We start from the raw sequence: 13,724 nt of genomic DNA on the forward strand, positions 1-13,724 counted from the left end.
CGCATCTACTTAAAGTGTTGGTTTAGTTGCCGGCTTTCCCCTAGTCTGTGGGACCGGCTTGACTCCCCAGAGCTTAGCACAGAGTACATGCTAGATAAATGTGTTGAACGGATGGATAGATCGATGGATAAATGGATGGATGGATGCATAGATGCGCGGGTGTCTCATGCCTTCCTCACCATCCTCCGCAGTTAATGACCGTAAGCCTGGCCAAGCTAGGGAGCAGCCGCGTCAGGGTCCCTTCCCCCGGGCCCCGCCCCAGTCGACCCCACCTTTCCGCGCCGCTCCGCCCCGCCGCCCCCTTCCCCGTGGCCCCTCCCCGCGCAGGTCCCGACTCCCGCCGCACCTCCTCCGGCTCTGCAGTGGCGGCGGGGAGGCGAGCCGGAGCGCCAGCGGGGCCAGGGCCGGAGCTGAGCAGGGGTCGGGGCAGCAGCGGGGACCCTCGGAGGCGGGGCCAGTGGGACTGCGATGGGCGTGGAGATCGAGACCATCTCCCCGGGAGACGGTACCGGGCGGCGGAGCCGGGGGAGGAGGAAGGGTCCCGGGGCGGAGCCGGGCGGGCGGGGGTCTGATTCAGAGGTGGCGCGAAGGGTGCTGAGTCGGGGGCGGGCATAGGATGGGGGCGTCGGGAGGAGACCCTATATAGGATTGTTGGGGGTCTAGCAGACGATCCTCCACCATCCCCTTCTGCGCCGGCTCACCTAGGGGATCGAAGGCGGTGGCCAGGAGGCGGGGGTCTGCGGCCCGCCACCGCCCCGGGGGGCTTCGGGCCGCCGCTGCCGCGGCTGCAACCTCTCACTTATCTGCTACTGCTGATTTCCCAGGGCAGGGCTTTAGCTCTGCTTTCCCTGTCTGCTAGGTGAGCTCTGGGGACAGCTGGAAGGGATCCCTTCTGCTTGGGGCAGCCCTTTCTAACGCGCCCCCCTCTGGGCCTCCGGTCAGGCGGCCCCTGTGTGCTGGGCTGTGAGACATAGTGGGGACCCAGCCAGTCTGGGAAGGAAGAAGCGCTCCCTCCGCCGCCTCTGCATCTTGCTTTATCCTCCCCGCCCCACTCAGCCTCTCCAGCCATCCTGTACACTCTCATGGCTTTCATTCCCGTCTGAAAACCGATAGCCTCCAAACTTAAGCCTCCAGCCCAGACCTACGACCCGAGTTCAAGGTGGTCCATTTATCCAACTGCTGCTCGACCTCTGCCTGGATGTCCCATGGATACCTAATTCAGAAAGTCCAAAACAACTCATGCTCCTTGTCCTCCCCACTCCCAAGCTCTCCTCTGTTAGTCCCTTTTCCCTGCCCCCGGGACTGGCACCACTCACTTTACAGGCCAGACATCTCTTGCATAATTGGGTCTGGATGTGCAAGAATAGCCATTTTTAAATTTTTAAAATGAAACTTAATCCAGTCCAGAGCCTCCATTTCTGCAGAATTTGACAGACTTCATGTGAGACATAACTGACAGCCCCCACCCTTCCTAGGAAATTAGAGCACCTCTTGGTTCCAGGCCACCCTCCTTGTTAAAAGGCAGTGGTTTCTAGAGGTCCCAGCCCCTTACCCCATCACCAGGCAGGTACCGGTTTCTTTGTCCACGCTGGGAACCATGATGCTGGGTCCCAGGAAGCGTCACCCTGAGACCTCGTCACACCCCAGAGCCCTGCTACTGAGTTCTGCCAGAGGGCTGGAGGCCTCTTCTCCCTTCCCTGGCTCAAAGTAGCCTTTATAGTTTTCTCTGGTTATCCTCTCTCCCTGGCCAAGGACAAGGGGTATTTTCTCTTGAGGGAGATTAGATTTTTAGAGAAAGCCTGAAAGAGCTTTGGCCTTCTGCTTTCAACAGTCTAAACCCCTGAGTCCAGCAAGAAGACACAGAAGGGCTGAGCTGTTGTACTGTTAGCACTGGGGACACCGCATCTTGGTTGAGCCCCACAGCAAGTCTGACAGGACTCGTCCTTCTGCTGAACATCTCTAGGCTCCATCCCATTAGTCCCTGCCCTGGTTCCGGCTACCATCATCTCTCACCTGGATTTCTGCACATCTTCTAAACTAGTCACCCCACCTCCAGTCTTGCCTCTTTGCCTTCCATTGGGTCTCCCTAACTCACCACCTATTTTCCACACCATAGCCTGAGGACCCTTTAAAATGTATGTGTGACCTTTCCCATCCCATTCTACTGACCCCCACCCCACCCCCTGCCTTGTGTTTTAATGAGCCTTCCCTTTCGTTCTCCAGACAAATGGTGATCTAGCCTAGTCTTACCTTCCACAGTCAATCCTCCTCTCTTACTACAGCCACTACCGCCGCTACCACCTTTTTCCTCCAACTTCAGCAAGCTCCTGCAAAGTGGTTAAAGACACCAGTCATTCTGCAGATATTTATTGAACACGTACTCTGTGCTAGGCCCTGGGGTTACAGCAGTGAGCCAGACAGGGCTCTCACTAGTGCTCGACTGGCCCTTTGAATGTGTTGTTCGCTCTTCCCAGATTATCTCCCTTTATTTCCTCTGGCAAACTATTAATCCTTTAAGACCCAGTTTAACCCTTATCTCCTTTCTGATGCTTTCCCTGACTCCCGTAGAGTCCTCAACGTGTTGACTCAGTTGTTAGCCACCCTAAGCTTTGCCATCCAGGCCTGTGGCTTTAAATTCCGCCCAGATTTATACCTCCAGTGCAGACTCTCCATCTGCCTACTTGCAGTATAAACTCAGATGTCTAATAGGCATTTCAAGATTGCCAACTGCTCAAATCTGCTCCTCCCCAGTCTTCCCCACCTGGAATTAGTTCATGGTCCATCCAGTAGCCCAAACTGAAAACCCAAGCATTGTACTCAATTTCTCCTTCTCCCTCCTCCTGGACCTCATCCCCACTCCGTTAATGTACCCTGTCAGCCTCGTTTCCCAAATATATCTATTTTGCTCTATTCTCTGCTGCCACCACATTAATTCAAGCCATAATTGATTTCCTGTCTGGATTATTGCAGGAGGCGCCTAATCGTCCATCCTACACGCAGCAGCCAGAGTGATCTTATAAAATCTTAATTCAGATTATGTCATTCTCTTGCTTAAAATCCTCCAGTGGCTTCTTATTGCACTTGGAGTTAAATCCAGCTCTGCGATGCCCCCCCCCCCCCCCACTGTGATCCGGCTCTTTCCCACTTGTCTCCCTCTCCCTCTCTTTTTTCCAGTCACAGGGCCTTCGGTTCTCTTCTGCAAATGCTCCAATCCTTTTCTGTCTTAAAGCTGATGTGCATGCAGCTCCCTCTTCCTGCAGTGCTTTTCCCAACATCTTACTCGTCCTTCAAGATTCAGCCCAAATGTCACCTTTTCTGAGAGGCCATCCTGGACCCCCTTTTCTAAAATGGCCTGTCCGTCGCGTCTTTCTTTAACTTGTCATTGTGTTTCTTTCCCTTAGAGAATTATCATGATTTATAATCGTCTTGTTTATTTGAGTACTGTTTGTTTCTCTCCACTGGAATGTGAACTCCAGAGGAGTAGGGATCTTGTCTGTATGGTTTCCTGCCAGGTCCCTGAAATTAGGCCCAGGCTTCGCATGTAGTAGGTATTCTGTAAATATGTGTGAATGATTATGCTTCTTAATCCTTGATTACAGCCATCATCCTGCATTTTAATCTATTATTTATTTATGTGTCTGTTTCCCTGACTTCACCATGAGTTCATAGATGGCTCTGTGTTTCTGGAATTTGGTCCAGGCACATAGTAGGCTGTCAGTCAATGTCTGGGGAATGAATGAAGGAAAGTAAAAGGAGAAGTTGAAGAAAGGAAAATAACAAGGAGAGAGTGGAGTGGAGGAATGGAAGGGAATAAAGTTCAAATCAAATAAAGAGAGGTGAAGGGACCAGCGGGGCTCATACAAGGCACAGAGCCGGAAGTAGAGCCGTGGGCACCTCCATGGTGTGGAGGGGAATGTGGGCCAGACCTCCGGGTCACATGCACACCTGAACAGCCCAGGGAACTTTTTCCAATACCTTATTCATTCATGTCTCTTTGCAGGAAGGACGTTCCCCAAGAAGGGACAGACGTGTGTGGTGCACTACACAGGTAGGCTCCCCTCACTTCTTGAGCCAGCGCTGTGCATACAGGAGAGGGGGCTTGCAAGGATACCCCTTCCCCACTTGTCTCAGCAGGAGCTGCGTGTGGAGCCAGCCTCTAGCTGAGCCAAGCACCTCCATTCTCTTCCCTCTGTGGTGGGCAGCGTGGAGCCTGGCCCTCCTGGTCCTGTCTGATATGTAGAAGGCCCTTCTTAAAGCCCTGAGAGCCCTGATCTTCCCTGAAGACTCGTCTCTCCTCCTACAATGTTGTTAGAGAAGAGGAGGTTGACTTCCTCAGCATTTCCTTTCTTTTTTCAAAAATAGACTATTCGACTCGCTTACTGTTATTGAGTACCTACTGTGTGCGGCATGCTGTGCTGGGCACTGGGGACACACAGATGAAAAGGAAGGATTCCTTTCTTCTTTGGGGAGTTTAGAGAGTGGGACAGACCGGTGATCCAGACGCTCTAGGCAGTGTTGGGGGGGTGACAGGAGTGCCTGTCTCAAGGTGCCGTGGGAATGGGAGGAGGGCCCCACATCTCTGCCGATCCCTCTTGGATGCTCTATACTGGAAGGTCAGGTGGGCTGAGGAACATTCTAGATGGAGTTCCTGAGGACTGCTGGCAGGAAGATCACGAGCAGGTATTTGTTCCCAGAGGGGTGAGTGCTCTGCCTTGTGACCTGCTTCCCAATGTGGCAAACTTGGTGACAGCCACTTAGCAGACAGCAAGGCCAGTTTAATTCCTAGGATGTATTCAGATGGGGCCATTTTTAGCAGTTCTCTGGGCCAGTGTGAAGTGCCAGGTTAAATCTAGGCAGACAGTGTGGGTATTTCTCAACAGCTGTGTTGCCGGTCGCTGACGTCAGTGGGCTAGAGCTGTGTTTTATCTCCCGGTGATGTGGCCTAATTACCATGAGTCCTCTGGGGCCTCTGACCTGTGTAATTGATTTATCTGTTCTACATGTTGTAGACAGACCAGTACTTATCAAGTTACTAAAACCACAACATCCTTTTGCAAAGACTTTTCACAGTAGATACAGAGAGCAGGTGATGTGCATTAAACACTAACATCGGACATGCGTGCCTCTAGTTTAGGGAGGGACCGTTTCCTCAAACCTAGCAGGGGACTGTATGGGACTTTTTGGTAAACTTCTTAATTAAATATAAACACAGTAGAGAACATAAATCTGAGATGTACAGCTCAATGAAATTTTTTGAAGTGATTACACTTAAATATAACCACCACCCAGACCAGCATCTACATTTCCAGAATGAGCTCCGGGCCCAGGCAACTCCCTAATCCCTCCTCCTAGTCATCAGACCTCCTTGAAGGTAACCAGCATTCACATCTTTGTCCCCATCGATTGGCTGGCTTGTCCTCTTATTGAATATCATAGAAATGGAATCATAGAGTATGCACTCTTTTGTGTTTGGCTTATTTTACTCAATATTATGTCTGTGAGATTATGTTGGTTCTTTTTTTTTTTTTTTAAAGATTGGTTTATTTATTTGAGAGAGAGAATGCACATATGAGCAGGGAGAGGGGCAGAAAGACAGGGAGAGAGTGAGAATCACAAGTAAACTTTGTGCTGAACATAGAGCCCAGCATTGGGGCTCGATCCCATGACCCTGAGATCATGACCTGAACTGAAATCAAGAGTCAGATGCTTAACGAATTGAGTCACCCAGGTGCCCCTGATTTATTCTTTTTTATTCCCGTACAGTTCATTGTATGATGAATAAACTACAATTTATCTTTGCGACAAGTGATGAACATTTGGGTTTTTGGCTATTATGAATAGTATTGCTTTGAACAGTCCTGTAGGTGTCTTTTGGTGGGCCTGTGTACACATTTCGGTTGGTATACACCCAGAAGTGGTGTTACTTGGGCATAAGGTTATATAGCAACGCTCAGCTTTAACAGATACTGCCAAACAGCTTCCCAGAGTTGTCATGCCGATTTCCACTGCCACCAGCCATGTATGAGAGTTCCAGTTCTCCTGCATCCTCGTTGACACCTGGCATCATCATGTTTTTGTTTTGTTTTCGGCCCACCAATGTGGGTGTCCGGTGGTATTTCATTGTGGTTTTTGACTTGCATTGCCCTGATGACTAATGAAGCTGAATACCTTTTCATGTGCTTACTGGCCATTTGGATATACTCTTTAGTCTGCTCATGTTTTGTCCAATATAAAAATTGGGTTGGCTGTCTTTTTCTTATTGACTTATGGAAATTATTATTATTATTATTATTATTTAAGAGAGAGAGAGCATGGGGTGGAGGAACAGCGGGGGAGGGAGAGAGAGAATCTTAAGCAGGTTTCACACCTGCACAGAGCCTGACCTGGGGCTCAATCTCACAACCTTAGATTATGACCTGAGCTGAAATCAGGAGTCAGATTCTTAACCAACTGAGCCATCCAGGTGCCCCAGGAATTCTTTATATATTGTAGATGCAAGTCTTTTGTTAGTTATATTGATTCAAATCACCACCCATGCCAGCGCTTGTCTTTTTACTCTCTTAATGGCATTTTTATGAATAGAAGTTCTTTATTTTACTTGAAGATTTTATTTATTTATTTGTCAGAGAGAGAGAGAGATAGAGAGAGAGAGAGTGAGCACACAAGCAGGGGGAGCAGGAGGCTGAAGGAGAAGCAAGCTTCCTGCTGAGCAGGGAGCCCAATGTAGGACTTGATCCCAGGACTCTGGGATCTTGACCTGAGCTGAAGGCAGATGCTTAACCAACTGAGCCATCCAGGTGCCCCTAGAATTTCTTAATTTTAATGAAGTCCTACATACTGATCTTTTCCTTTATAGTTAGTACTTTTGTGTTCAGTTCAGAAATCTTTGTCCCTAGGTCATGGAGATATTCTTCTGTTTGTCATCTTGTAAAAGCTTTATTATTTTATTTTTCATATTTAAGTCTCTCATTCATCTGGAATCGGTTTTTATGTGTGCATAAGGTAAGGGTCAAGGTTCATTTTTTTCTCCATACGGATATGAAGTTGATCAAGCACCATTAATTATTTAAAAAAATCATCCTTTATCTGCTGCATTGCCATGACACCTTTGTTGAATCAGGTAACCATATATATGTGCTTCTGTTTCTGGGCTGCATGGTTTCGGCTGAACTTGAGGCAGTAGATGACTATATATGGTCCAAAGTATATTAAGTCATGTGAAACCTGAAGAAGTTGGGAAATGAGAAAGCAGTTTTCTTTTCTTTTTTTTTTTTTTAAAGATTTTACTTATTTATTTGACAGACAGAGATCACAAGTAGGCAGAGAGAGAGAGAGAGGAGGAGGAGGCAGGCTTCCCGCTGAGCGGAGAGCCCGATGCGGGGCTCGATCCCAGGACCCTGGGATCATGACCCGAGCTGAAGGCAGAGGCTTTAACCCACTGAGCCACCCAGGCGCCTCGAGAAAGCAGTTTTCAAAGGGAATGTGTGTGTGAATAGTCGTATGTGTACTTGTCCAAGTCTGTGTCTGGGTGAATGTAGATTCGTGGATCTAAATCTTCTCTTCGCATCTGTTTGACCATTGGGTCTTTCTTCTGAATGTGGGTGCATAAGAGCCCATGAGCTGACACAGGTAGCTCTATCTTAGCAACCTGTGTGTGTGCCTGAGTTTGTATTCGATCTCCTTAGTATCCATCTGTGTAGCCGCAGGGTTTTCTCCTTTGCCTGATTTTGTACCCAGGGTAAGAGTCCATTTTATTCTACCCAGAAAGCAGGCAAATGAGACTGCCCCTTGCATACATTTAAGTGGTAGGAATTAGAAAGTGGAGTCATAGATGCTCACACACTAAGCCTGTCCCGATCTCCCATGTTAAACATGGCAGAACTGAGACCATGAGAAAGGAAGTGATTTACCTAACTTTACACAGGGAGTTATTGCCAGCATGAAGTCAGAATCCCGTCTCTGAACTTACGGGCCAGATTTTTCTCTGGTCTAAAATTGTCTTTTGTTGTGATCTGTGGGGTGCAGGAAGAAATCGTGGGAGGGCATCGTTTATAGAAGGTTTGATCTGGGGCACCTAGGTGGCTCAGTTCATTAAGCAATTGCCTTCGTTCGGCTCAGGTCATGATCCTGGAGTCCTGGGATCAAGTCCCACGTTGGGCTCCCTGCTCAGCAGGGAGTCTGCTTCTCCCTCTGACCTTTCCCCTCTCCCGCTCTTTCTCTCTCAAATAAATAAAATAAAATAAACCTTTAAAAAGAACGTCTGAACTTTGAGCCAATCACCAATATGATCTAAAAACAGAAAAACAGCTCTTGAGCCTTAGTTGGCAGGAATGAGACAATATTTGTACATCAGGGATGACAAGGCAACTACACTTGGAGACAGCATTGAGCTGTTCCAGGTTCAAATAGGCCCTTTTGATGGGGTCTGGTGGCCACCCTTGACTGGGCCACTTTGCTCTGTTCATTGCCGGAAGGAATGATATGGCTTTTGGGTTTTGCACGTCAGGGGAACCTTGTGAAAAGCAGGTGGGGAGGCAACCTGAGGCAGAAACATCCTCGGGCCGAGGAAGTGGCACAGAAAAGGCTGTAAAGCACAGAGGTATTTGAGAAAGGTGTGACCTGAATAGGACATGGGGGAAAGGCAAGGCAGGGGGAAGCAGAGAGGGTTATCAGACGGGCAGTTGCCGGGTCTGGAAGCGCCTGCACCCAGTGTAGGCCTTACGATTGTGCCTCGGGGAGCTCCTGCTGGAGTGGAGGAACTTAGGTGACAGGGCAGGTGGGGAGATTGGAAGAGGCACAGGTTTTTGCAGAATAGGAATTCCGTTTTAGACAGGCGGCCCCAGATCTGGGAGTTAACTCCTGGCCGCCGCCCTTCTCCATCCTCTTCTTGCTTTCACAGGAATGCTCCAAAATGGGAAGAAATTTGATTCGTCCAGAGACAGAAACAAACCTTTCAAGTTCCGAATTGGCAAACAGGAAGTCATCAAGGGTTTTGAAGAGGGTGCAGCCCAGGTAGGATGGGAATTCTCAGTAGGGGGAATTGGGGGAGTCGGGAGTCTGGGCTCAGTACGATGCCCTTGCCCTATTACAGACCGCCGTGGCTTGGCCTCTACTGCCAGGAATGCCAGCCAGATTCTGTCCTTGGCTTTGTGCCCCCACCCCTTCCCTCTCATTGCCAGCATGACCCCTTCAAGTCACACTGGGGGCTCTCATTCCAAGCACATCCCTCCAGGCTTGCTCTGAACTAGCTTTGGAGGCCTGTGAGCTACCAGCTGTCTGGGACTGAGGCAGCCAGAGAGTTGGAGGGTGGAGAGACCCAAGTTTTTTTTTGTTTTGTTTTAACTTAAAAATTTCAGACTTGCAAAAATATCACATATATTCTTTACCCAGATTCCCCACGTGTGAATGTTTTACATAACTGTAGTACAGTGATCAAATTACATGAGTTTGTGATCAATGACACATTAACATTGATACAGAACTATTAACCAATCCATTCAATTTTGAGGGTTGGTTATTCAAAATTTAAAAATTGATTTATTCAGATTTCACCGCTTTATTCAAATTTCACCTGTCCTACCAGTGCCAGGTGTTGATGACTGCCATGGTGAGCCCTTGTTCATGCCCTCTTCCTCGGTCTCTGGGGCCATTCAGTGCTCTGTTAGAGTAGGTCCCTCAGCCCTCCCCACCTCGAGGTGGCCTCTGATCGCTTCACGTCCTTAATGGACTGCTCCTGTTAACTCCTTGAGTGTATACTTGGATGTGTGCCCTTTATACGACCTCTTTACGTTCTTTTGGAAGAGGGTGAGGAACGATTATGAACAAATCGAAGTCTTGGGGCCATGCGCTAATTGAATAACCAGCAGTGGTTGTTGGATGAATGAATTTGGGACTGCTTTGGTGGAAGTGACTGCCCCACAGTGAAGTCTCTGCTGGTCTGAGGCGGAATCTAAATCCTGCGTCACTCCAGTGTGCCACTCAGAAAATTCGTCTCAGATCTTCAGAGTTACCTTGAGGATGGTGTGGGAAAATGCCATAGTTATCTTACTTTTTTCTTTTAAATCAAGCTGGGTCCTCTTTCTCCTCTCCCCATCTGCCCCCATCCCTGCTAGATGAGCTTGGGGCAGAGGGCGAAGCTGACCTGCACCCCTGATGTGGCGTATGGAGCCACGGGCCACCCTGGTGTCATCCCTCCCAATGCCACTCTCATCTTTGACGTGGAGCTGCTCAACTTAGAGTGAAGGCAGGAAGGAACTCGAGGTGGCTGGAGATGGCGGCTGCTCACCCTCCTAGCCTGCTCGGCCACTGGGACGGCTCCTCCTCTCGGGGCTCTTGATCAGTGCGCTAACCTCACAGCCCCACAGCATTATCCATGCTCTGCCCAAGTTGCTCTGTATGTGTTCGTCATCGTTCACGCACATCTTTGCTTGAGGAAACTTTGGTTGAAGATCAAAGCATTTCAGGTTGTGCATTTTGCCTGATGCATGTCGTAGCCATTTCTGACCACGGAATACAGATTTCTTGTTCGCACAATCTACACTGCCTTACTTAAGCCAGACACACAAGGTGCTCAGACATGAAATGTACATGGTATACACAGAGGGACTTGAGCCAGTTACCTTTGCTGTCACTTCCTCTCTTAGAAATTCTGTTGGCTGCTGACTTACACAATGTCCTCTTTGGAAATGATATGTAAAATAAAGGCTATGTGCTTGACAAATTCCTGTCCATCCTTATTGCAGGAAGGAAGTGCTTTAAGGACTCCATAAGTCAGTTGCCCTTGGGAAAGAGTAGAAGGGAGCCTTCCAAGTAGCCAGGAATGATAAAGAGCTATGATGTGAGTTTTGTACATGCTTGGCCTTGTTCTATATATTTTTAAATGAAATTGCCACCAACCCTTTAAGCAGCCCAACAAGGTAGGTATTAACTTGCCACTCACCTCACAGGCTCAGAATTCTTCTCTAATTGAAGGGATATATTATGTTCAAACCCCATAGCCAAGCAATGTGGCATTAAGATCTGAACACCCTCCATGACCTTGCAATGTGTTTGGACTTAGAGGGACAAGCTCCCCTCACCCAGAGGGAAAAGACCACAATGCCTGAACGAATGAAGGTGTGTTAGGTCTTGGAGCCATGTGCTAACTCACACTGAGAAGTTACTTTTGAAAAGAATGTGTGGTTCTGAGCTTGTTTTTGCGTTTATCTACTTTTGCCCTTACACTGGTATTATGATTCTGAACTTGTTTCCATATGTACTGCTTATTTTCATCTATATTTACTGTTAACTTATGGGAATTCCCAGTTGGGTTTTATAACCAGCCCACTTACTGGTGTGGTAATGTGGAGCCTGGGGCAATGTGGCTAAGAATTTTTTTCTTTTGACATAGCTGAGAAAAGTTCTTAGCCATAGGCAGGGTTATTCTGTCAGTGAGGACTTGGAATTAAGATTGAGAGGCTGGTCGGTCAGTACTTACTTTCCCACATAGATTCACTGATACATGTCACATAATGTCATACATGAGATACGGGTCCATGTCATCTTGGCTGCTTCATCTACCCCTTTTGTCTCCAGGAAGCCCTGGCTGTATTCCTCTGCTAAGGATTGAGGAGTTAGGAGGCCGTGCTTTAAGATGGAGGAAAAGAAATGAGAAAGGGGGTGCTTTGCTTTTCATTACCTGATCCCTGGTCTCACTTCTGTTGTGGGAGCAGACCAGCCAGAGGGTGCTGCACTCATTCCCTTCTGGTTTTCTCCTTCCTTCAGAATGTCTTAGTCCCCAGCTTTTCTCAATGACACAGATGTCTGAAAATTTCTTAGGACTTTGCCTGTATAAGAGACGTACTCTTGTTTTCTGCTATGACATCAATAGGATAAAATTAAAAATGGCATCAAAGACCATTTCGGGTATCCACCGTGGAGCTGAAGAAAGATCTCAGTGTACAGTATTCAGAGGCTAGGTGGTCATGGGAGACACCCGCGAAGAAAACCAAAACACACCAATGCAAATAACTACTGGCTAGCACCTGGAAAGAATATGCTAGGCCTCGCAGGCCCTGCGTTCCTGGCGCTCTTCAAAGATGATGCAGGAAATTATGAGACCATATGCTAACAAGTTTGGACACTGACCTGTGAGAGCTATTTAGTTGTTAAGCAGGGAAGTGGTAATGAGATCTATGTTTTACTAGTCATTTTCAAATTTCCAGTCTATTCATACAAAATCTTTCTTAGAAACTCAAAATTTAACCTAGGTGGATGTAAAGCAGCTCTGGCACACATCTATACGCATACATGTGCATGAACACAACACCATCATCCCTTGTACTCTTAAAAGCAGTCTCAGATGCCTGGTGTAGATTGATGAAAAGTCCATCCTCAGCATCTTAGCACACACAGGCTTGGCGCAGAGTCGGTGCTCAATATTTATCTACAGAATTCCAGTTCTTTTAAGTGGGACAGGCCACAAAACTGCCAAACTGGAATTTTTAAAGATTTTAAGTAATTTCTACACCCAACGTGGGGCTTGAACTTACAACCCTGAGATCAAGAGTCACATGCTCTACTGACTGAGCCAGCCAGTTGCCTCACAATTGGAATTTTTAATTTTTAAAATTCTTTTAAAGATTTATTTATTTGAGAGATAGAACTGGGGGGAGGGGCAGAGGGAGAGAAACTTAAGCAGACTCCACACTGAGCATGGAGCCCAGCATGGGGCTCAGTCTCACGACACTGAAATCTTGACCAGAGTTGAAGCCAGGAGTCGGACACTCAGCTGACTGTGCCACCCAGGCGCCCTAGACAACTGGAATTTTAAAAACTCTTAGCCTTAGGTCATGAAATTCAGCTAACAGATGTACTAATCCAAAGGACAGGACTGGCTGTAATTGTCAACAGAAGCAATTTCCCCTTGTTATTAAGTTAAAAAAACTGCACTAGGGCAAGCCAGTCTGCCACTTAGACAAAGCACACTCGAAGTCTGTTTTCCCCTCACAAAAAGTCTTTTAGAAAATTATTTTACATTGGTAAATACCTAGAGGCACACCATGCATTTTACACAAATTAATAAGGAATTCATAAAAGCATTCAGAAGGAAATTAAAGCTATGGATCCTTTGTCATCTCCCTGCCCTTCTTAGAAATGTTTCTTTCTAGCCTTTTACAGCATTTTCAGAAAGCACGGACATAATTAATAGGAATAATCTCTTCATTTTCAATAGTAGGCTTTGAGAAGACAGTACCAGAAGTATAAAAGAGCGTATTAGCTTAAAGTAAGCACAGATAGCAAAGCTAAATGCATTTAAAAGTAGAAGAGATGCTTTTTGTCCATTTAAATGATTCAGTGCTTATACCCTTCAAATTGATTTTGGGTTATAGTTATATACAAAACAATTGGTTCATGTTTTTCCATTTGGCCCATGTCTAAACTATAAAAAGAAAATTACAGCTATCTCCTCCAAGCTGTCAAGCTATGATGAATGTGGTAATAAACATACTATTTCCATGCCATGGGAGTGTATGGTTATAAGAATAAGCATTAAATTTTATATATAAGAAAAGCATTATATTCTATTTATGGCAAAGATATACTATGACCTAAGGTCCAAGATATTCAGACACTTATTAACTAAAGGAAAAGACTGCATAACACAATCTTAGACATGTAACAACCAACACTACTACCCAAGAAACATGCTCTCAAATTTCTAACAGTGTGCTGTCATCTGAATG

The 13,724-nt window shown here is 47.0% G+C and overlaps 1 protein-coding gene across 2 annotated transcripts; it reads left to right on the forward strand.

Annotated features, from left to right (window-relative positions):
• Positions 1-316: 316 nt before the first annotated feature.
• On the forward strand, positions 317-10,720 carry FKBP1B (FKBP prolyl isomerase 1B). Of its 2 annotated transcripts, none has more exons than XM_032866942.1 (4): positions 317-505; positions 4,001-4,048; positions 8,900-9,012; positions 10,068-10,175. In XM_032866942.1, exons 1-4 carry the CDS (start codon positions 469-471, stop codon positions 10,110-10,112), a joined length of 243 nt encoding a protein of 80 aa, XP_032722833.1. In that variant the 5' UTR covers positions 317-468; the 3' UTR covers positions 10,113-10,175. The 2 variants fall into 2 exon arrangements, with proteins under 2 accessions (XP_032722833.1, XP_032722832.1); XM_032866941.1 differs by having other exon boundaries at positions 324-505; positions 10,113-10,720.
• The last annotated feature ends 3,004 nt before the right edge of the window (positions 10,721-13,724 follow it).

The sequence above is a fragment of the Lontra canadensis genome, unplaced genomic scaffold (genome assembly GCF_010015895.1).
Source record: "Lontra canadensis isolate GAN:19392208 unplaced genomic scaffold, GSC_riverotter_1.0 scaffold32, whole genome shotgun sequence".
NCBI classification, from domain to species: domain Eukaryota; kingdom Metazoa; phylum Chordata; class Mammalia; order Carnivora; family Mustelidae; genus Lontra; species Lontra canadensis.